Source organism: Limanda limanda, chromosome 13, assembly GCF_963576545.1.
Source record: "Limanda limanda chromosome 13, fLimLim1.1, whole genome shotgun sequence".
In the NCBI taxonomy this organism is placed as follows: domain Eukaryota; kingdom Metazoa; phylum Chordata; class Actinopteri; order Pleuronectiformes; family Pleuronectidae; genus Limanda; species Limanda limanda.
The window spans coordinates 3,815,974-3,840,277 of NC_083648.1; the positions used below are offsets into that span (position 1 = coordinate 3,815,974).

General features: G+C 41.6%; 1 protein-coding gene across 1 annotated transcript; it reads left to right on the forward strand.

Annotated features, from left to right (window-relative positions):
* Positions 1 to 3,394: 3,394 nt before the first annotated feature.
* Positions 3,395 to 24,112, forward strand: LOC133017650 (integrin beta-1-like). Its single transcript, XM_061083792.1, has 16 exons — positions 3,395 to 3,703; positions 13,290 to 13,356; positions 14,055 to 14,140; positions 15,478 to 15,697; positions 15,784 to 15,954; positions 16,033 to 16,271; positions 16,386 to 16,541; positions 16,715 to 16,810; positions 16,915 to 17,004; positions 17,123 to 17,263; positions 17,864 to 18,066; positions 18,342 to 18,580; positions 19,674 to 19,896; positions 20,050 to 20,282; positions 20,388 to 20,554; positions 22,799 to 24,112. The coding sequence occupies exons 2-16, from the start codon at positions 13,290 to 13,292 to the stop codon at positions 22,862 to 22,864; spliced, it is 2,397 nt and encodes a 798-aa protein (XP_060939775.1). The 5' UTR covers positions 3,395 to 3,703; the 3' UTR covers positions 22,865 to 24,112.
* The last annotated feature ends 192 nt before the right edge of the window (positions 24,113 to 24,304 follow it).

Here is a 24,304-nt window from a genome sequence, read left to right on the forward strand (position 1 = left end):
TGTTTCTTTCCAGCTCCAAAGAGAATGGTTTGTTTTAAAGGGTCAAACTGCTCAAATTATAAACTTAACAGACTGTTTATAAAGATCATAGACTGTTAATAAAAATGGACGACGCATCTCCCAGTATTCAAAAATTCAAACAAATTAATCCGGACAATAAACAATGACATCTTCACAATCTGCAGATTATCAGCTAGTGGGTGATTTACACAATATTAATAAATGTTTGTTATTTATAACATAATCACAACAGCCCTAATACCAACGTATTGAGAGGGAAATATTTGTTTGAGATATTCTATTTGTTACCAGTTTACTATTGTTTTTTATGTTAGTTTACAAGAAACAAGAAACTTTATATATTTACAGGAAATGACACTTAAGCTTCATTGAGGGAAAGAAAAATGCTTTTTTAAAGATTTAATACCATTTAATATTGTTTTAGGTGTCCTACACAAACACACACACACACACACACTGTTTGTTTTATTGCTTTTCACTGCTCCTTTATTTCCTCTGTGTACAGGACTGTGGATCGATGGTGAACATCAACAGGAGGAGGATCAATAATGTACATCAACAGCTCACTCACAACTCAAGAGGATTCAATGCACATTAAAGAAAACACGTGCAACCTAGTCGAGCACTTTGAGTTGTGGTTCAAATGTGCGATACAAATAAAGTTGTCTATATAGCCTGACTCACTGCTGAAGTGTGGTTCAAATATTCTGTCTTGATGAACCAGTAATAATGTTCCTGGCCTGGTTGCCATGTCGTGCTTCCACCACAGGGGGGCAGTATTGCCTATAGAAACATTCAGATTCACACACTGAAGAGTTTGTCTTTGTTATAAAACAGTTTTAAGTTTCATGACCCACATTAACTCACAACTTTCTCCTCAGCTCAGTGACGATCACATGCACAATGATGTTTCCTGCTCAAGATGGTGCCACAATGTCAATATGTATGATAAACCCATATTTTATAATAGGATTATTATTGTTGTTGATCCACATACATGTCTGCAGTGTGTTCATTAATTTGCATGCAAATATTAATATGTTATTTTAACATACAAACATGCAACATATCTGATTAAATCATAGGCATGGGTTTTTATAACTGTAATAAGTTACTTTCCTTTTGCACGGCTAACACACAAAGTACAACATGTCCCTGTAGGTGAAGACAGTATAAAGTATCTAATACACTTGTACTTGTATTAATTCTGCTGAATATGTTAAAGCAGTGGTGATCACAGTAGATTTAAGTTGTGTTGTCTCGGTGATGAATGTGTGTTGAGCTGAAACTCAGCCGACTAATGATGTGAGGCCTGTGCTGCTGGGATGAGTGTGTGGTGATGTGTAGATGTGTAATGGAGACGGTGACTTCATGCGTTTTGTTTGACCAGCTGCTGCGTTCTCATCACACATTACACACAGATTACTGAGACTAACTGGTGGAAGCTCATCTTTGTTCCCTCACTCTGAAACAGGGAAGAGGCTTTTTCAACATGTATGATAACGTTTTGGTTAATGTTTCTCCTTCTATATTTATTTATTTCCACCAAACTGTTGAAGGAACATTTGATTTAAGAATTATTTTGCTTAAACGCTTGTTTTTCTCAGGTTATATTGTCATAATGTTAAATTTAAAGCAACACTATGTAACTGTTACTGAGCAACAGCGCCCTCTGCAGCAACACATGAGGATCAATTCAGATGTGCTTTATCTGATGTGTTAGGTTATTACTGACCCATAGGGCTGGGATATGACAGGAAGTGGTAAATGTTAGTGGGAAACCAGTGGTTCACCACCAGGAAATATGACTAGACTCCAGAGTATCAACAAATGGAACCAAAACAGAAGTGGTAAATGTCATCAGACGCTTTTTGGGAAGCGAAAGCTGAGTCTGAGCTGTAACGGGCCCAGGGAGAGTTTATATCTGGTATTATCCTTTCTGGGTTTGAATAAGATGTTTGTCTCCTGCAGTAACTTCTCTGTTTTTATTTCTATCTGTGTTTCCTCCTTGTCCGTTTGTTTGTTTTTGTGACAGATCCCACAAAACGGATTTCAACGAAACCTGATGGAGGGATATGGTGCAGGTCAGGGAAGATCCTGCACATTTTCACCATCTTTTCAAACAAATCATCATGGATCTTGATGAAAACACAACTGGGCCACTTCAGGCTCTGGTGCATTTCGTCCGGGCCACAAAAAGGCCAGAAATGCTGCATCATCATCGGAAGTGGCCCACATCCATATGCCGTCTGAGTGACATTATATGTGTAGTGATTATATGTTTCTACTAAACACTTAAATCTGAAATACTCAATTAAAGTACCTGAAAACTTCTCTTAAATACGAGTAAATGTTAAGCTCAGGTTAATTTAAAACTAAAACTAACTACAACTATAGTAAAGCTGCCTGGTGAATGTGTCAGAGTTTATTTGTGTAACACGTGTGTGTGTATATGTGTGGAACCTTCTCTACTTTGTGTGTTCTTTATACTTAAAGCTAACTCTTTTGGGTGGTTGCCTAATTGTCTAAAAGTATGATCAATGATTTCAAAATCCTAAATCCAGAAGATATGTGTAGTGATTATATGTTTCCAATAAACACTTAAATCTCAAATACTCATTTAAAGCACCTGAAAACTTCTCTTAAACATAAGTTATTGTTAAGCTTAAGTTAATTTAAAACTAAAACTATATTAAAGCTGCCTGGTGAATGTGACACAGTTTATTTGTGTAAACACGTGTGTGTATATGTGTTGAACCCATAGACTGTATATATTGAACCTTCTATACTTTGTGTGTTCTTTATACTTAAAGTTAACTCTTGGGGTGGTTGCCTTATTGTCTAAAAGTATGACGAATGATTTCAAAATCCTAAATCCCGAAGATATGTGTAGTGATAAACAGTTAAATCTCAAATATTCAATTAAAGTAACTGAAAACTTTTCTTCAATATGAGTACATTTTAAGCTTAAGTTCATTTCCTGCAGGCACCAAAACTAACAACTGTATTAGACAAAATCCTAAATCCTGAAGATATGTGTAGTGATTATATAATGTTTCTAATAAACACTTACATCTCAAATATTCAATTAAAGTACCTGAAAACTTCTGTTAAATATAAGTAAATGTTAAGCTCAAGTTCATTTCCTGCAGGCACCAAAACTAACAACTGTATTAAAGCTGCCTGGTGAATGTGTCACAGAGTTTATTTGTGTAGACAGGTGTGTGTAGTTGTGTTGAACCTTCTCTTTGTGTGTCGTTGTTTGATCTGTGGCTTGTCGCCACATCCGAGGTAACAGTGAGGTCACCTCTCGGCGGTGTGCTGGTTCCTTCGCCCCCTGCGCGCCGCGGCTCCTCCTGCAGGGGCGGGGTTAACCGGAGAACAGGGGTTTGCTGAAGCGGGGCTTCTAACGGGAGAAGGAACCCAGCGAAAGGAGCCGACAAGGACCGAGACTGTCTGGCCCTTATCTCACTTTGAGCATAGCCCACTTGTACCCGGGTTAACTCCCAGCCCACCCGTGTGTCCACCGGCCGGCTCCTCGCGGCGGGGCGGTCTCTAGCGGAAACAAAGCGGACCCTCTCCCCGCTAGTCCTCGGCTCTCCTCCCCGCTGAAGAAGACACTTTTCTGGGGCTAATGTTGCTCTGAACCGTCGAGGAAACCACGTTAAAACGTCTACACAAGGTGGGTGACGGTGTTCTAACCCGGGCTAACATGTTTTACCCGAGTTAAGTCGATGTAAAAGAGGGGGGGGGAGAAGCTGCCGTGCCACCTCCTCGGGGGCTAAACTTTGGGTGTGGGTTAACCAGGACTAGCTAACGGGCTAACAGCTAGCTTAGGCTCTTCCCGTGACGTCACATGGGTCGGTTTTTAACAACATATAAAGTTAAATGTTGGTTTATAATCAAACTAGTCCTCGTCCGGTGGGTCGGGTTTAGGGCTTCTGAGGAGGAACTAGGCCCCGGTGGTCGCTTTGTAAGACCGGAGAGGCCATGAGAGGATATAACATGTGATTTATCACTAGTTCAACTCGTTAACTATATACTAAACTATAACCCTAATCTATAACATAACCCTAATCTATAACCATAAACTTCACACGTTAGGGTTAGGACTAAACTTTGAATGCAGCTAAATCAAAAACTTGGTGAGACTTTTTTCAGACTGGCTTTGATTCAAAGGAACTTTTCTTGAGGGAGGAAAAAAAATGATGCTTTTCTTTGTCACGCGTTAGAATTGAGTGAAAAATCTTCAAATCACGTTGAGATTCTGAGAATTCGATAAAAAAAACATTGAATCTTTAAAAACAGTGGAAGGAGAAAGTGTTTGGTTGACTTGTCGATAACGGAAATAAAAGTCCCATCCTGATATTCTGTCAAGGATCTTAAGGTGTTTTCTATTGTGTTGTTGTCCTTATTTATACTTAAAGGTAGTTCTTGGGGTTGTTGGCTTATTGTCCAAAAGTATGACGAATGATTTCAAAACCAGTAATCACAGATTTTTTGACTTGTCTGGACGAGCTTGAGAAACTTTTGGGTCCATTTGTCAAAGACAACTCTTTCAGCCTAGGTTTTACATCTGAAAGTTGGACTAAGTATAACTTGTGAAGATTCGTACCATGAGGGATATAACATGTGATTTATCACTAGTTCAACTCGTTAACTATAAACTAATCTATAACCCTAACCCTAACTTTCACACGTCTGAAGTTAAAACTAAACTATGAATGCAGCTAAAACCAAACTTGATGATACTTTTCAGACTGGCTTTGATTCAAAGGAACTTTTTCTTGGAGGAAAAAAAATGATGCTTTTCTTTGTCACGCGTGAGAATTAAGTGAAAACTTCACGTTGAGATGATGAGAATTCAAATAAAAAAAACGACTTGGAGAAGTTGAATCTGTAAAAACAGTGGAAGGAGAAACAATTTGGTTGACTTGTCGATAACGGAAATAATCCCAAGTTCCATCCTTTGATTCTGTTAATGATTTTAAGGTGTTTTTTATTATGTTGGTAACTTTATTTATACTTAAAGTTACCTCTTGGGGTTCTTGCCTCATTGTCCAAAAGTGTGACGAATGATTTCAAAACCATTAATCACGAATTGTTTGACTTGTCTGGACGCGCTTGAGAAAACTTTTGGGTCCATTTGCCAAAGACGACTCTTCCAGCCTAGACTTTACATCTGAAAGTTGGACTAAGTATAACTTGTGAAGACTCCTACCTCCTGGACAGATTATACACAAGGGAAAGAAAACCTCAGCCGTAAACACTCGAGTGCAGTCAGACATGTAACGGACATCCTGGGACAGACCACAGCTTGGACCCCAGTCTGGTCAGATACATTGTGGACTGTGTAAACTGCGGCTGGAGACACAGACGCACTAAGGCGTCTTTAAGCCGCCCGGCTCGGTTAACCAGAGTCGAAAGCCTCTTGTTCAGCCTCGCCCGCCCGCAGCTCTCATCCACGACTGTTGACTCCGCGGCAGTCGGACAAGATTGGTCTCGCCTGCCTCGTTGACTTCCTGTAGAGGAATTGTAGCCTGGGGGGGTAGTTTTCTCTCTCTCCTCCCTGGTGAGACTCGGGACGGAGTTTAACTTGTAATCTTTGCCTTCCGACTTCTTGCTGCAAGACCTTATTTAGTGACATGGGAATAAAACATGTTTTGGGGGTAATTATGGGCCTGGTTTTCAGACAGCAGCGTAATGACATAGCAACAGCCCGGTGTCAAGGTGTTAAAACCATGTGTTTCTGATCTTACACAGCATGCACACATAACATAGATACAGACAATATACACCAGGCCTGGGAGTTTACTTTAGAACCGACGTGTCTGTAGGCTAGAGCAGCTCCCTGTAGTTCACTGAGTCACTTCCCTTAGTTTCATTGTTGTGTTTAAACACAGCGAGTCGTGCTTGTCCAGGAGCAAGGAGTGTCTAGGGCAGCTTGAAGGGTCATTCTGCGTTACTCAACACCAGGCCTTTACCCCCCCGCTCGCCAGAAATGAGTCAGGGCTGACGACTCCTCCAGGGATAGTCGGATGGAGCTTGTGGGAGTGGAGCATGTTTGCAGGGTATGTGATCATACTTTTAAAATAATTGTCACCATATTCCTTGTTTGGAGGTCTGAGTCAGTGGTGTCCCATGTCACGGCAAAATGTTGAGAAGTCACGGAAGAGACTTAGGAAGTTTGAAACTGCCTGAGAGGATAATTCACAACATAGATTTAAACCTGCAAACTTATTATTATTATTGCCTCCAGCTAGGAGGTTGTGTTATTGCCCAAGTCAGGACATGGCCCAAGAAAGAACTTAAACCTCTTATTTAACATTGTGAGATATGGTGTTTTTAGACCAATATCTCAGGGAGTTATTCATTGACTAACTGATGTTTCATAACCATCTCCTGAGGTAAAGATTCATCTGTTGAGCTGCTAAAAGCTACAGCTACTTTCTTCTCTCTGATGCTGAGCAGATGCTGAACAGTGGCTTTTTTTAGTTTACATCAAACTGACCTTGTAAACTCAAGTTCAAGTCAGAGAAGTGGAAGAAAAGCACCAAATATTTCGCTGACGTCGTTTTTCCACGACATCTTACGGAGCTAGTGAAGCTGGAATGCATGATCTCATCTCTCCGAGGAGGCCTGGAGGATCAGGATCTCCTCCATGTGATCCTCAAACTCCAAACAGGTCTCTCCGTTCATTCAACAAATACATCAGACTGGATTTAACTCTTCCTTCTCAGCTGTGGAACCCCCTGCTAGGAGTCATCTTAACTTTGTTTTATTATAAATTCTATTGTTTTGGTTGAAGTACATTGCAGTTTTGGTTTCCTAAAGGTGCTTTATTAATGCCAGACGCTCAAACTGTCAACCAGATTGAACACATTCCTTTGTCTCAAAACCCCAAAGACTTCACCTGTTAAAACTCCTCTAGCTCGACAGGCCTTCAGAATAAAGCCGCCTGGCAGATGTTGGTCTGGATGAATGAAGTGTTCCTGTTTGTACGTTGTGTTTCCAGTTGTCATGCTCTGCTTGCTGTAGGACAAGTGAGATCTTCCTCCTGATCCTTCAGCTGGGGGAGACAAGTGATGCCTGGGTGGGGTCTAATCAACAAAATGGCTGCGGAGTCGTGCTGAGTTGTTTGGGCACTTAATGGACTGAGAGCCGACTGTGACTTCCAGCAGCAGGTGGGGGGGCCGGCTGGTCGACCGGGTGGGCAAACAGAGCTGGGTGTGAGGGGGGGATGGGCACCTCACTTTGGACTAACGGATGACCCACCCCAGCATGAACAATGCTGACTTGTGTTGCTCTCCACCTTTCACTTCTTCACGTTTCTCACAAACATTCTAGACTTGACAAAGTTGTGCAACATTTATAATTTGAAAGTGACAGACATAGAACATAAATTTGACGAAATGTCTTGAGCTCATCTCGCTGTTAGATCATTAGAATAAGATATTGCACTTCTGAGGTTTGCATTGTGATTTGAGTCATTATATAGTTTGAACAGGGTTTCTACACAGGTTTAAAAAGTCTCAAATTCAATAATCACAAGATTTTATAGATCAATACCTCTGTGCTTTGTCAAAACAATGTTTAAAATGTCAATTCTTTAAAGACATCTGACCTTTTAGAACCAAACCTACATGTTTTTATGACATCTACACATAAACCATAAACTCATATCGTCCACAATCTAAACGTGGACTTTGATCAACTAAACATTCACAGATGTGCTCCGCTCCACCTTTAGACAAAACTTTTTAAAACCTCTGATTTACAGCAACACGCCACAGAGGAAAAACTCTGCAGAGCTTATAAACATATTTGACTCTTATTCAGATATTTCAAAATATTTCTCTTGAGTGACATTAACTGCATCTACACCCACAGACCACCAGTTAATGACAGCTAGTTTCTTTGCCACTCCCAGTTGATAGCAGTTCTGTGGTAGAATAAATCTAACTGACATAAAAACCCTATAGACCTTATTGAGCTGATAACACAATGCTGAATGCTGGCCCCAACCAAAAGGAAGTCTCCTGAGCCAGACTTTGCACAGACAGTTTCCCTGGTAGATATCGGCCGATAAGGCACTGTAACACCATTAGTGAACAGAGGAGGAGGTAAACAAGGAAGCAGTGGTTACACACTGATGAAGGGTCTGACTCAAACCCCTCATGCTCACTTCCTGTTGTTCAGTTTGACTCAAGCTGATTCTGTGACTTGGGAAAAAGCCAGAAAGAATAAACATGACTTTGTACGCAGCAGATCACACAAAGGACCTAAGGCTAAAGAGCATATGTCTTTAAAGGAACCCCAGTCTATTTTCATGTATGTATGTATGTATCTATGTATGTATATATATTTATGTCTCTATAGTAAGTAGTTATATCGCTGAACTCTTACTCAAAAATTCTCCTTTATACACATTGTTATGTGTAAATCTACCTGTGATGTGGATGCTAATACCCTGACAACATCGTATTTTTTATCAGAAGTTATGTTTGTCATGTGTCTCTCGTTCACCACAGTGTTTCCAGTGTGGCGTCTGCAGAGCTCTCGTGCACGGTGTAGATTCTCTGTAGGACAGAGCTGAAGAATGCTGTCTGTGCATTTACATAACACAGCGTGACTGTGGCCCCTGAGGCGAGTGCTCAGGCTGCAGATTGAATCAAAGTCCCTCTGACCTGACCTGTCTGAGTCTGAAGGCAGCGCTGAGCGGAGCTGAGTTACACTCGGCTTCTCCACAGCAGCTGTTGGAAGAGATTCTTTAGAAAACACTCATCAGGGACTGAGCATAACTCCCACTGCCTATGTGGAAAACTTGGCTGTTGTATCAGTGTGTATATATAGCTTGGTTTGCAGACACATACAAACCATCTTAAATGCAAAATTAACAGCAAAAGACCTGACAGATGATCACTATTCAACGAGGGAATGATTAGCTAAAGTTGGCATCATGTTCATTTTGGTAAAGACAAAGAAGATTTTGAATTTGTCCTCTGTTTTTACCCTTTGCCCAATCTGCATGGGCTGGATAACACAGTCCAATATGGTGGCTCCTTCCTTAAGAGCTGAACTTTATTCAATCAGGCAGCAGTTTTCTGTTGGAGGTTGAAGCTAACCGAGCCCGACCCGAACCCAACATGCATTTGTGTTTTTTGTGTCTGCACCAGACGCAATGTTTTCCATGATTACAGACACATGCAGTATAAAACATCAAGTAGACGACCCAGCCGACGGGACTGATTCCAGCCCAAACTCATTTTAAATCATTTGTACGAATCCCTCTAACCGCTAACTCCAATAACTTTGCCGGCCAAGCTCATTCCTGTACGTCAAATTCAGATTTCCAAACCACGCCACAAGGACTGATTGGACGAGTCTGGAAGTCTCCAGAGGAAACACAGTCTCATCCACCAGGACTTTGCTCTGTGTTCCTATATAATCACACTTCCATGCTCGAGAAACGCCTGGAAACGTCTCGGTTACTGTACTTGCATCGGAACGAGCTGCTCTGGTTACTGTCAACAGAGGTTGGACTGTGAATGAAAAACCGTGGCGTTAATATCCATCACCAGGAGCACAAAGCATGTGCTGGCTCCGTCTTCTACTGTCTGACCATACAAAGTCATGAATCGATAGTTTACTCCCGGTAATCTAAATATTAAGCTCTCGGGTTTGTCATGGCAAAGACTCACAGTCCATAGTTTCTGCTTGACGATATAATAGGGGGGTTGAAAATGTGGATGAGTGGAGTTTGTTAACACATCTTCTCACCTACACTTAGTGGTCCAGTATCATCTGCTACTTGCGCTGCTTTCAGACATGTACAGGAGGAGTCTGGACCTATTTCTGAAAAGGGTCCGAGCCATTTGCTCCGGAGAGTTCCTTCAGGAATTTTCTATCCAGTTGATTAGAAACACTTGAGTTTGTGTTAAACATAGTTAACTACGCTTTTTAACTGGGTCAAACTTTCTCTGAATTCCCCACACACACACACACGTTAGACCTTACTGTATCCTGTGTCACATTCATAAGGAGCGGTACTACCACAGTGCATTATGATTCAGTGTCTCACTGCTCAGCTCTTATCAGCTGGGACCATTTCCGTTGACACAGTGACGCCTTCTCCAACAGTCAGACTCTCGTTTATAGCTCTGAGTTGCTGTTGAGGCAGCGACAATTTCAGTTTGACTCGTCATGAGATGTACAGATGATATGAATGCAGTTAGTATTAGAGCCTGACAGATATGGATTTATTGGGACTGTTATATCGGCTGCTGTGTATTTGAAAAAAATAAAAGCTCCTAAGATATCATTATTGAACCCTTGTGACAAAGAAATGTAGTAGAGGTTTCATATTGTAGTTTATCCATATTATTATATATAAATATAAAGAAGACATACAAATAACTGAATATATAGAAGTTGAATTAAGACAATAAAGTTTATTTGACATACAATGAAAACAATCCTTTCTGCAATGTTTATACAGTAAAATAAGAATATTCATATCAGCAAGCAGATACCAGCATGTCTGTGAAAGTCTCATGTCGACCAACAGATAAATCAGTCGAGCTCTTGTTAAAACACTTCATGGTTTCAAATGTGGTTTCCTCCGGGGTAGACGCTCTCTTTGTGTCTTTCAAGTTCTTCTTAAATTTGTGCCATCAACAAAGGAGGAGATGTAGATATCTAAATACAATGGATTAAATCTTAAGACAGTCACTTTGTGAGCAAGCACAACAAGTAAACGTCTTTTCAAAGTTATCGTGCACTAGGATCTCTACCAGAAATGCCAGGGCCTCCGCCTAATGTCATTATGGAGACTCCTAACACCCGTCCATCTGTCAGCTAGCTGCAGTTTGCAGCTCGGTGCAGGACGAGCCCGGCAGCAGTAAACAATGCTGGACTCCAGGAATGTGGGGGGGGGGGAGCCTTCGTTGGGTAGAAAAGTCTTTCCAGTCGGTTTTGGTTTGAGTTTTATTAACCGTCTTGCTCGGTATGTTGTGTGTTGTCGCCACAAGTTCTTGTCTGTTTCCGTTTTTTTAAATTAGGAAGTATTTTTATATGTGGGGCTGTGTCTATTCATCAACAGACATGGTGATTTAAAAGTGAATTAAATTTAATGTCCCTGGCCAAACATAAACAATGTGCTGTTTCTGTGTTAGGTGTATTTCTTCTGCCCCCCCCACTACTCTCTGGATCGTCCAGTCTGGCATATATAGTGTTGATCAAAGTGTTTGTCTCTGAGGTTTCCACACAGATATATGATAACTATCGCTAAACCACTTCTAGGAAGCTAAGTGGGTCATTGGGCCTCATCTCACAGGAAGTGGGTGTTTGATGCCTGTGCTCTCCGACCCACACTGCACTGCAGCAAACATCTTGCACCTTCTCACCACAAACATCTACTGAAAACCCACTGGTTTCACTTCTGCGACAGATAATTAACCCTCAAAATATCCCTCTCTTGTGTTCATATTTAAATATCCTGCAGGAATAGACGGTTTCTTTGACTTAGCTGCTGTCAACACTGCCTGGTTTCCTCTTTGCATCTTACTGGGGCAAATACTGAGAGAGTTGCTCTTGAGTCTCCACGGTTGAGGTCTGGGCAGACAGACAAGGAAGTGTGTCACTGGAGCTCAGGGGAATGGCAGCGTTTCAGGAGGAGACTGGAGGCAGCCTGACCAAATATGGGAACACACACATTCACAGGAAACACACCTACTTTACCTCTCCTCTGCCCATGGAGCTGTGGCCTCGGCTCCAGGTTTTCACTGCACGCAAACCGTTTGAAAAGTCTTTCCAAGCTGTTGTCACACACCAACAATCTGCTCTTTTGGTTTGTGATTTTTGAAGCTCTGTTGTCTTATGTTACGTCTGGGTTGTTAATCCTCAGCAGCTCAGCTCAGTGTGGTGAAGAGGTATCGACTGACTGCTCAGTGAACCACAGTTATTCCTCCCTGGTTATTAAATTCCATACCATTAAATCAAAGCTGCTCCTGCTGCTCTGTTAAAATCATTACATGTTTGCTGTTAGACTCATTATGAGTAATGCTGGTTCAGACTAAACACCTCAAGGGTAAATTGACTGTGGTCTTCATTGCGCAACATTTTTATTCTCCAGTCTCTGTTCCCTTCCCTTCTTATCGATTATTCACTGATAAGCCTTGTTGAGATAATGAGCAACATTCTACATCAGCCTGCAGGAAACAATGGTGAGAAAGCAAGTATGGAGTTAGTGTAGTTGTTGGTAGAGGTGTTGATGAACGGCCGGATGATGCAAATAATTCCACCACATGTGGAATACATCTCCACCACACTGCTGTGGTAACTGGGTCATTTCAGCTCCGTGAGAAATCGTTTTTTTGAGACATTCCAAACCGTGAGAACTTTTTAAGAGGGAATGGTTGTGTTAATTGTATACTTTGAAAACACAGCCTCACAAACTAACTTAGTGTGACCAACCTAAAGGGCATATTTCTATTCCCAAGAAACATTTAAGTACTGGATCGAAACCTAGTTTGAAAAGATGGTTTTAAAACAACTCTGTAACTTTTACTTAGCAACAGCGCCCTCTGCAGCCTCGTGTGGTTATTATTCTGTTAGGCTCAGTGTCTGAGCGATTAAGTGGTTTTCATGTTGAGAGAAAACCAAGGCGATCAGTGGATATTACCCATCATCCTCTGCTTCCTGAACCAGAAGAGCTGCTGCTGTAACAAATCCACCAAACTCTGTTTAGAATTCCTCATATTTTACAATTTTCCTGCTGAATATTAGAGATAAACACTGGTTTTTAATAACTTCTCAGTCTTTTTAACTGATCTAAAGTTCAGCTTCACTCTTCAAATTGCTGCACCTGATTCTGACAGTCGAAGCTGTGACTCAGTTCTTCTCACAGGAGATTGAACCTCAACCTACTCGTTCAAGGAATGAAAGAGGAAACATTCTCGGTATTCACACCTTATATATACAGTCTATGATTCACACTCGCTCAACCATCAAACTCATTTTAATCAAGCTGCTGCTTTAAACAAGTTACAAAGTGTTGCTCTAAATTAGGTGAAGAGCATAAACAAACCTTCTCTTCTCTGTTTGCACACACGTTGGTTGTGTGACCACATTATCCTGCAACAACAACAAAATGCCTGTGATTGTTACACAATCTGTACCACATTATCTTTGCAGACATTTTTCTAAACACACATGTGCCTTTTTGAAAACGTGTCAAGCTTTATATCTTTATGTTTTTCTCATTACAGATGGATTTGCGGTTACTGTTAATAGCGTCTTTATCGGCCCTCCTCTGCAGCAGCTGGGCACAGCAAGGTAAGAAGAACACACACATTAATTTGTTATTATTATTGTTATTATTCTTAAATATTAGATGTAAGCAAATCCATACAGTAGCATCTTTCAACTCTGAGTGCAATACACTAACTGTACTATTATTTGTTAAACTGTGCTGATTCAGCATGCCTTGGTTTTATTCTTTAGATATTTGACACTTGTCTGTGGTTTTAAGAATAAAATGCAAAACAGTGATAAAAACTGAAACTTGCTTTCTTCTTATTTTGTATTCTTTAAATGTTACATTTCTTTATTCATGGTTTTAAGACTGTGGGACCAATGGGTTAATGGTGGGAGTTATTTTTATTTATTTATTTTTTACGAGGTGAAGTTTTATTCTTTAGATATTTGACACTTGTCTGTGGTTTTAAGAATAAAATGCAAAACAGTGATAAAAACTGAAACTTGCTTTCTTCTTATTTTGTATTCTTCAAATGTTACATTTCTTTATTCATGGTTTTAAGACTGTGGCCCCAGTGGGTTAATGGTGGGAGTCCTTTTTATTTATTTATTTTTTACGAGGTGAAGTCATCTGCTGGTGAGCTGCCTCGAGCTTTTCTCAGCACGACTCTTCGCTGGAAAGAGTTTGTGTTTAGTTGCCAAAAAACCCGTGGCTGGTTTTGTTCGGTGAACTAATGGAACTTCTCTGTTTTGTCATCTTGTGCCGTCTCTTGCAGAGGGAAGCATATGCATCAAAGCAAACGCCCAGTCATGTGGGGAATGCATCCAGGTGGCCGAGATGTGTGGATGGTGCTCGGATGAAGTGAGTTCAATCCCTGAAGCTGCCTCTCAACTATTTTATCTCATGAATGACAAATTATCTTTCAGATCTTAAACAATGAATGTTGCACTGTCGGTTTCCTCTGTGGTTTGTTTGGAAGCAGTGTCACATGCACAGCTGGTGCTTAAGGCAAACAAAGTTCAATAAATAACACTTATACGTTTCATCTGGTTTTTAAAATACGACAGAATAGTCACAGTTTGATTGATTTTAAACAATTAATCCAAAGATAATATGATTGTTTAACCTCTGTGCAGGTGTCAGCCATGGCTTGTTGTTATTTTGGGTGTTTGTCCTGAACATGATCTCAAACTGTTTCCTCCCGAAAATGTCCAGAATATTGTGTGTGGACATTCTTCAGACCCCAAATTATTTAAAAGGAGAAAGAAAACGTCTGCAAGAGTGTAAACAAGACCTTGGAACAGTCGCACTAATCTGACTCATCTGTCTGTATGTCCCCTAATGTTATCTACATTATTAACTCCCCCTGTGAACTCTGTGTTCCTCAGAACAATGACTCTTCTCTTTCTGGTTTCTGGCTTTCAAAGTTTTATATAAATCTGAGCTGATGTTTTCTGTCAGTTTGTAGGGTTGATCAAAAACAGCCTTGTGAATCATGTGGTTTTGAAAGAACTGGGTCAAAGAATCGTTCTAGTTTTGACTGAGTTCATTGTCTCTAGTTCTCCTCCACTTTGCCTTGTGGGATATCATGTGCATCTAATCTATATTCTTATTCAGGCCTGGCAGTCATCTGTTCCTCCTTATCTCCCCGGCTTACAAACAACGGCCTAAAGAACAGACTGTTCAGAACAGAATATGTCAAATTGATCGGTTTGCAGGGGCCTTGTTGAAAAAGATCCTCAGTCATGTTAAAGATCCTGTCAACTTGTATCTGTGGAAACGATGAATCTGTGGAAACGATTAACTTTCACAAAAGAAGAGCATCAAGATCTTTTGTTTTACTTCAAAGTCTTGATTTAGTGAGTCTGTAAAAGAACAAATTATTGTTTTATGGAAAGTTGTGTTCTTCCTTTTCACATGTTCTCAGTTACTGTGCAACCCGTCAACAAGTTTCTTCATGTCCGCCCAACCAAGACAAATTCCACAGAAACGATCCAGATGTTTCTGAACATGCGTCACACGTGGAAATGACTAATTATTATATATGTTTGTGCTTGTGAGATTTTGATCAGTTGTTGAAGACGATTGTGAAAATGCTCTCCTTAACAAAGCTTGAGAAATATATATGTATTAAATTAGTTTTAGTATAAATTTTACTTGAAACAATCCTCACAATGACATCTTTTACTCTTCTGCAGAGCTTCCTCACTCAGGGCGAATCCAAGTCGGCCCGCTGCGATGACCTGGACTCGCTGAAGAAGAGAAGTTGCAACGTGGCCACAATCGAGAACCCACGCGGAAGCATCGACATCAACACCGACAGGCCGGTCACCAACCGCAAGGACTCGGCCGTGAAACTGACGCCTGAGCAGATCACCCAGATCCAGCCACAGAAGCTCACACTGACACTCAGATCCGGTAAATGTTCAACAAGAACTCACTCAGATATTTGCATTCTCATATGTGTCCCCTCCAAATGAATTACCATCTTCTGTTTTCTCAAGGTGAGCCTCAGACCTTTGACCTGAAGTTCAAGCGTGCAGAGGACTACCCCATCGACCTGTACTACCTTATGGACCTTTCATTCTCCATGAAAGACGATTTGGAAAACGTCAAGAACCTCGGCACCGACCTGATGAGGGAAATGAAGGAGATCACCACAGACTTCAAGATTGGTGATTAAAAGCTCGACTCACTTGAGGGATAATAAACAAAGAGAAAAGTAGCTGAGAGAAATTCTCCTCCCTTTTTAGGTTTCGGCTCCTTTGTGGAGAAGACGGTCATGCCTTACATCAGCACCACGCCAGCCCGGCTCATCAACCCCTGCACAGGGAACCAGAACTGCACCAGCCCCTTCAGCTACAAGAACGTCCTGAGCCTGACGAGCGACGGAGACGAGTTCAACCGGCTGGTCGGTCAGCAGCAGATCTCAGGGAACCTGGACTCTCCCGAGGGAGGCTTCGACGCCATCATGCAGGTGGCGGTCTGTGGGGTAAGTCGTGGCGAGGCCTGATGGGTGTTCTAGCGCTTGCATCAAGGCTCAGCAATCAGTATATAGTAACGTGAATGAGTAAAACTAATGCGACTCTTGTCTTCATGTTACCAGGCGCACATCGGCTGGAGGAACGTGACTCGTCTGCTGGTGTTTTCCACCGACGCTGGTTTCCACTTCGCTGGAGACGGCAAACTGGGCGGCATCGTCCTCCCCAACGACGGGAAGTGTCACCTGGAGAACAACATGTACACCATGAGCCACTACTACGTATGTAGTTTATCATTTATTCAACACGCATAATGTTTCATCCTCGTACTAATGGTCCCACTTTATTATTGATGTTAGGATTTGACTCTTGCCAGGGGCAAAAATATGAATAAAAGAAGAACTGCCTGGTCTAATGTGTCTGGTCTGTGTGTGTCTGTTTGTGTGTTTTTCAGGACTACCCCTCCATCGCACATTTGGTCCAGAAACTGAGCGACCACAACATTCAGACCATCTTTGCCGTCACCAACGAATTCCAGCCTGTTTACAAGGTAAACTTTGTTTGAATCTACACTGGACTGAAAAACCTTCTTTTTGATTTATGTTATAATAAGTGATTATTTGTTCATTGTGATTTCACCTTTGACACCTACAGGAGTTGAAAAACCTGATTCCCAAATCAGCCGTCGGAACGCTGTCCTCCAACTCCAGCAACGTGATCAAACTCATTATTGATGCTTACAATGTGAGTCACGACCTTTTCAGACATGACTTGTGGTTTCAATCTGAATTTTTTGCTTCCCTATGTTTGTAATTCATGCACATTCACCACTGGATCTTTGTCTCTCTTGTCTTCGGGACAGGCTCTGTCATCTGAGGTCATTCTGGAGAACGGCCGGCTGCCAGAGGGAGTGTCCATCACCTACAAGTCCATCTGTAAGAACGGCGTGGAGGGGACGGGAGAGAACGGCAGGAAGTGCTCGAACATATCCATCGGAGACGAGGTAAATGCATACAATATCGTTTTTGGCTGCAGTTTGTGTACACGCGTGAAAATTATACAAATGGCAAAAAGTGAAATAAGACTTCTGAAGGATCTCGGGTCAAGTGGAACCCAGGTAGCACAGGGGAGGCTTATTGGTTTCTCCCACTGGTTGAGGGAAACTTATAGAGCTCAACCATTATGGTGTTTCAGTGCAGGGAAATATTATGATACCAATAAATCGGCTTATGAAATCAAAGCTTGAGAGGTTCCGAGGATGTGGAGGCTTGGGACTTTACAGAGTTACATAGATATTGAATATTTTTTTAATCAAAAATCCAATCCTGAATTTACATCTTTTCTGCATTCTTTATTCTGTAAAAAAAAGTTTTCATATCAGCAAACGGAACCTTCGACTTGGATATTATCAGTCAGGCCCTAGAACCTACTGTTTCAATTTGAGAGCAAACGGGGCGAAAACACCGATTTAAAAAAGTTGAAGGAATGAGAAACACTTTACAAGCTAATAAGTTGATTCATGTCTGGAAAACAGAACAGTAAACTTCAAAGCAATCCTCTTCGTCAGCTTTAACGAACCCATAAACTCTCCTCTGGTTTCCAGGTGTCTTTCAAGATTTCCATCGAATCCCAGAAGTGTCCGCTGACGAGCCGTCGTGAGGTCATCAAAATCAAACCGCAGGGCTTCACCGAGGAGGTGGAGGTGGTTCTGAACTTCATCTGCGACTGCGAGTGCGCCGCGAAAGGAGAACCGAAAAGTGACAAGTGCCACGAGGGCAACGGGACCTTCGAGTGTGGAGCCTGCAAGTAAGTCTGGAGGCAGGAACTGGTATGACGGAGATTTGAGTTTCCAGCCACAACTGAACATCTTTTAAAATCTGAAGTGATGCTTTGAATGTTTTTTGAGTATATGATTTAGGAAAGGAAATGACATTCTGTTTTGTTACAGACCAGCGTTATTACCTTGAAGTTGTTGTTACCCAGACATTAAATATTTTTTTCCTATTAATTTATTCTCTTCTCATATTGCTCGTGGTCGGTGTTGCACGTTATGGACTGAAAACTTCTGTCCTCTGTCTCAGGTGTATCGATGGACGTATCGGGCGTGAGTGTGAGTGCAGCAAAGACGAAGTGCGGACAGAGGACCTGGACGCCAACTGCCGCAAAGACAACGGCACCGACATCTGCAGCAACAACGGCGACTGTGTCTGCGGAACCTGCGAGTGCAAGACGCGGGAAAACCCAGCCGAGGTTTACAGCGGGAAATACTGCGAGTGCGACAACTTCAACTGCGATCGCTCCAACAACAAGCTCTGTGGAGGTGAGGGTTGTTTAACTTGTACCATCTGACACCGGTTGTATTGAAGCTCTGTAAAAATCGATGACCAAAATAGTCGCCGACGAATTTACTAGTCGATGAATCGTTGGTGACATCATAGCGCGTGTTTCTCGTGCCGCGCAGCGGAACTAAACTGCTTTTTACCGGAGGTGCTGATGGAAGTACCTGAGGAGTGAGCCATCTCGCTCCCTTCCTATCTCTGAAAGTCGCGCATGTGCAATAGCGTCAAAACACGGACCGATGTCGGCGTCCGCTGCCGCGCGCAGTCGCACACCAGGAAGTAAAAAGTTCGGGAGAACTTCACTCTTAACAGCCCGAAAAAAACGACCTGCAGTATCTGTACAGAGGACCTGCTCTCCAGGGCGGCAGGACACGCACATTTGAGGTCACGTGTGACTTCGTAACGGAGACGATGCGGACTCGCCTCTGTCAGATGTTACATATACACGTTTATACCTGCGTGCAGGATTCTAGCATCCATTACAAAAATATGGTTTAAACTTTTTTTTAACGAGTTTAAAAGCGAAATATTATCCTATTGCCTGACAAACGTCTTGTTTTAATCAAAATGATTTAGTCCGAAGAAGACTGTAGTTTCGTTTATTGATGTTTTTATTAATGTTATTTTCCCTGTCCTTTTTTGTTAACACGAAAAATGGATACTTGAATTTTAATTTATTTTTAGTACCAGCACTTGGCCTGTTTTTGGTTCACAGTAAAAAGGGAAACTTAAATTTAAATTAATATTTTTTATTAGCACTGTCATTGCCTGTCCTTGGTTTTAAATGGACAAAAACTTGATTTTTCTTTTGCTTTTGTGTCAACAGTACCCTTATATGCAGCAAAGTATCAATCTTTATTGTCTTTATTTTCAGTCATCACATGCCTTGAACAACCTCAAGCTAAATTTAAAAGCTGCTTGCTAAATAATAGCAATTGAGAATTTGTGTCATTCATAATCCGATTAGTCGATTAATCGTTTCAATAATCGGTGACTAATCGACTATCAGAATAGTCGTTAGTTGCAGCCCTAATTGAAGCTCTGTGGTGGTAACCTCTTCCCGTGCTCTACCAGGACATGGACGCTGTGAGTGCAGGAAGTGCATCTGCGACGCCAACTACACGGGCAGTGCCTGCGACTGCTCCCTGGAGACCTCCACCTGCCTGGCCAAGAACGGGCAGATCTGTAACGGCCGCGGCACCTGTGAATGTGGAATCTGCAAATGCACCAATCCCAAGTTCCAGGGTCCGACCTGCGAGATCTGTCCCACCTGCCCCGGGGTCTGCGCCGAGCACAAGTGAGTCAGGCAGCTTCACACGTGGAAAATTAAGATTGGGAAATGTCAAAGCGTTTGATATCTTTGGTATTAAGACTTAAGTTGTTTTGAAAATCTCTGGTACGGTTCTGCCAGTTCAGAGAGTTAATCCATCCTCTGTGCACGATTCTCCAGAGACTGTGTGCAGTGCAAAGCCTTTAAGGCCGGTGAGAAGAAGGACACGTGTGAGCGGGACTGCAGCTACTTCCAGCTGCTGAAGGTGAAGGACCGCGACAAGCTGCCCCAGCCCACCGACCAGAGCTACCCTCTGACTCACTGCAAAGAGCGAGATGCCAACGACTGCTGGTTCTACTACACCTACGCCATCAGGAACGACACCAAGGAGGTCTTCGTGGTGGAGAACTTGGGTATGATCAGGATTTTTTGTTCATGTCTCAGGAAATAACGTTTATCTTGTCGATTTGTTATCTGAGCTTCTGTTTTTAACATTTAATTTTCATCTCGTTTTTCAGAGTGCCCATCGGGACCTGACATCATCCCCATCGTGGCCGGCGTGGTCGCGGGCATCGTGCTGATCGGCCTCGCCCTGCTGCTCATCTGGAAGCTGCTCATGATCATCCACGACCGCCGGGAGTTCGCCAAGTTTGAGAAGGAGAAGATGAACGCCAAGTGGGACACGGTGAGTCAGTCGCACCCGAAGTTCCTCTCCTTCCTGTGCAGGATTCACTCTTTTTCAGTGTTTGAATCTTTTCTTCTTCACTGGTGTTATTTCGGCCGCTGGAAATTATACTTTGGCTCTTCTCTGGGTTTAAAAGGATTGAATTAGAATTATTTTTAGACTTTCCAGTTCTTCACTGAGCTCCACAGTGTTGGTTTTTATCGCCGGTTAAAAGTAAATCATCTAGAAAGTTGTGGAAACCGAACAGACAGAGTCTCCAGCTCTCTGTCCTCGACCAACCTGAGCTCCTTGCTGCTGTGTTTAGTCTCGTCTCGCTGAGGGAGGAGCGGCCTTCCCTCGGCCGACTGTGCTGCCTCTCGCTGTCCACACAACACAACTACACAACCATAAAAGGCAATGAAGCCGAGACAGAGCAGTGCCGCTGGGGGACGACTGGAGGAAGCTGCACTGCTGCTGTTTCAGTCACAGGAGCCGAGGTTAAGGTTGATTTTAGGAAGCAGGTAGCGTTAGTTGGAAGTACTTATAGACTTTACTATTTAAATCGATATTAGCAGCTACTTCCCCACGTTTATCTCTTGTTTATCTACATAAACACAGACATATGGTTTATGATGGAATGGATCTTTCTTTTTTTTAACAATATATTTATTGAGTTTTACATATAAGAAACATACATTCAAACATTTATAAACACACAAATGTTTATGAACACCCCCAACCCACAATCAAACACTCAGGGTAAAGAAAAAGAGGCAGAAATTAAATAACTTAAATAAGATTAAATAAAATAAAAATACATATATAAAAAAATATAAGAATAAATGGAAGTAAATAAAGACATAATTATACAAATACAAATAAATTAAATTCCAATCAATCAAATCAAAAGCCTAGATCAAATGGAATGGATCTTTTTAGTTGTCATACATGTAGTTCTATTTTTTATAGGACGATTATGGAAATGATTTTGTTTTATAAATGAAAATGAAACGTAAAGATTCAGTTCACAGGAAATACAGAACAACACAATATTTACAACAGAACATGTCATTATTGGCATGTTGTAGAAATTACACAGGTAAATAAGGACTTTAACAGAATTTCTTTTCAATCTTTCCTGCTGTTCTGAGCATTTCTCCTCAGGCTTTTACTCCTGTCCTTTCCACTGCTCATGTCAAATTCATCTGTTTTTCCTTTCACCTTCCCTCTTTCTTTCCCTCTTTCTTTATTTCTCCACATTAGCAAGGAAACCCCATTTACAAGAGTCCTATTAACCAGTTCCAGAATCCCAGCTATGGGAATAAATCAGCTGCTCTTTAAGTCAAAGTTTGTATCACCTGTCAGATGCATGAACTTCCTCCGTGTGGTTTTGAACCTTTTGGTTGACGTGACGACAGCATGTTGTGAAACTAGCACATTTAACCAGAGGTGGCGTTGTTTGCCTTATTTTTCTTGACATTTTCTTCACAAGGAATTTGTTTTATTAATTGTACATTAAGCACATCTAACATGTCTCAATGACAAAATTGTTGCTTCAAGCCAATAGTGAGAAAGTTAAACTGTGAAACTGCTCAAGCTTATCTGCTTTGAAATTCTTCTTTGGTGACGCCACCAACCTGAGGCCGGTGCTACTGTACAGGTTCAACATACCAGACATATCTTCTCATTATCTGGCTTCACTGAGCATTCAGAGAGTTTCTATTTCTGTTATTCTGTTATTATTTATGTTGTTCTGAGGTGTGAAGACGGAACAAAAGAGTAAAAGCATGTATATGTATTTAGGGTTGATAAACTGAAGTCACATGAAAAGTGGAAAAGCAAACAGATCCAACTAATCTACAAAAATATCTGTTGCTATGTGTTATTTGTCTCTTCAGTTTAAACAGTTTTGTCCTCGTCAGGATCCTGTAGAACACTGACTCTGGTTTCCAGTAATCTGATTGGTCAGTGGTTAGGCTGGTGATAGGTTTTTAATCTTCATCTGGAACTATTATTCCATTCAAACTGTTATTTATCATTGTATTTTCTGTAACTAAGCAACCAGATGTAGAGAAGACAATCTGCTGCTATATTCGTGTGGATGAAGCGTTACCATGGTGATTTACCCTGATTGAGTTGCCTCATTAACTCCTGCTTCTTAGCTCAGGCTCCTGAGACACTAAGGTTTGACGAGTGCTGTGGTTTGTTTCTCTGATTCCTCAAAACGGTTTCTAACTCCCTCACTTGTGTTTCTCTCTTCCTCAGGGCGAGAACCCGATCTACAAAAGTGCCGTAACAACTGTCGTCAATCCAAAGTACGAGGGCAAGTGATGGAGCTTTGCCGTGGCTGTGTCAACACTGTATGGAGAAGAAGCATGGGTCCGGGTGGAGGGAGGGAGGGAGGGGGGGGTTTTATAACGCTCTCACTGTTTGTCTGTTTTTGTTTGTTTTGTATGTTGTAGTCGCCACAATGATAGCAATGCAGTCTGCCACTATTTCAGTGTGTTTTTACTAACTTGGTTTATTTTCTATGCATCGTATGACATGTGTACAGTCTGTGTAAATGTGGGGTTTTTATATTTGATGTTGTGCCTCCTGCAGAACTCGAGAGAAAGTGTTGTGAACAGATTTCCTTCTCTGCCACGGGACTGGCAAGGTAACGAAACGCCCAACTGTGCCTTTTTTTTAGAGAACCGTCAAGCCATCAGTGTTTCGTTGAGGGTCTAATTGGACGTTGATGATGGGCAACAAATGAAGTGTTCCTTTCCAAATTATCATGCATGCGTGTCGAGTTGGCGGCGATCAGTCGAGCAAAGGTTTTATTGTGTCTCTAATCATTTTAACAACCGAGTAGATATCACACTTTCTTTATTAACCGTCTCTTTGGATTGAACTCTTCAAATGTAGCGCCAGTCGGGCGGATGTGTGGCAGCAATGAATTGTGTACAGTATGTGTTTGGGTTCTGTGTAAAGCCATATATGTATTCACAGAACCAGGGTTGGAGGCGTTAGTGACTTATTCCATCTGAACAATCAATTGAATCGTGTCTTTATCTACAAAAGATATTTTCTCGCGTTGCCTTTCTGGCTGAAAGGACGTCGGTGTACAGTCGTGTTTCTGTTTGGCTCCAGGTTTTTATTTACTCAAGTTAAAAGCCAACTCAGGTCCTGAATTCTTCACAGCAATGCCAAATACGCAAACCTGCCTTATTATTTGCTAACTTTACTTAGCTTATATTGAATTGCCTTGTTTTTATTTGTAGAGAATAAACTGGGTAATGGCCCCAGTTTCTCTTTTTTTTTAAACATGTGAGTAGTTCCACTCGGCCATTTGTCGGTGCCTCGATCAAACAATTTTTTATTGAACAGAAATGCGAATGGATAAAAAAAAAAGTCACGTAGTGTTAAAGATCACAGATGAGAGGATGATCCCCCGATCTTTGTTTTTGTAAAGATAAAAAAAAAAGGTTGCACCAGTCACCGTTGTTTTTAAAGTGCCTTTTTTTAGTTTCTACCACACATTCACATTTGCAACTCTGTATTTCTGAAAATTATTTATTGAATAAACATTCAAAACAATTTGTCCCGACATTAAGTTGTTATTGTGCAGTTACTGTTTTGTGTGTTGTTGTGCTTATAGGCCTGTTATTGATGTGACATTACAGTACATGTGATTCAAAGCAACTTCCAATCCGTGCTTTCAACATCTTTGAGGGGCCACTGGGTTCTGCATCTTGCCCAAGGGCACTTCCACATGAGCTGGGATTCGAA

Excerpts from the sequence above, each read along its gene's own strand:
- LOC133017650 (XM_061083792.1), top strand. The coding sequence starts at position 13,290 with ATGGATTTGCGGTTACTGTTAATAGCGTCTTTATCGGCCCTCCTCTGC. Across the intron at positions 18,067-18,341 it reads TTCGAGTGTGGAGCCTGCAA|GTGTATCGATGGACGTATCG; the intron begins GTAAGTCTGGAG and ends CCTCTGTCTCAG. Across the intron at positions 20,283-20,387 it reads CTTCGTGGTGGAGAACTTGG|AGTGCCCATCGGGACCTGAC; the intron begins GTATGATCAGGA and ends CTCGTTTTTCAG.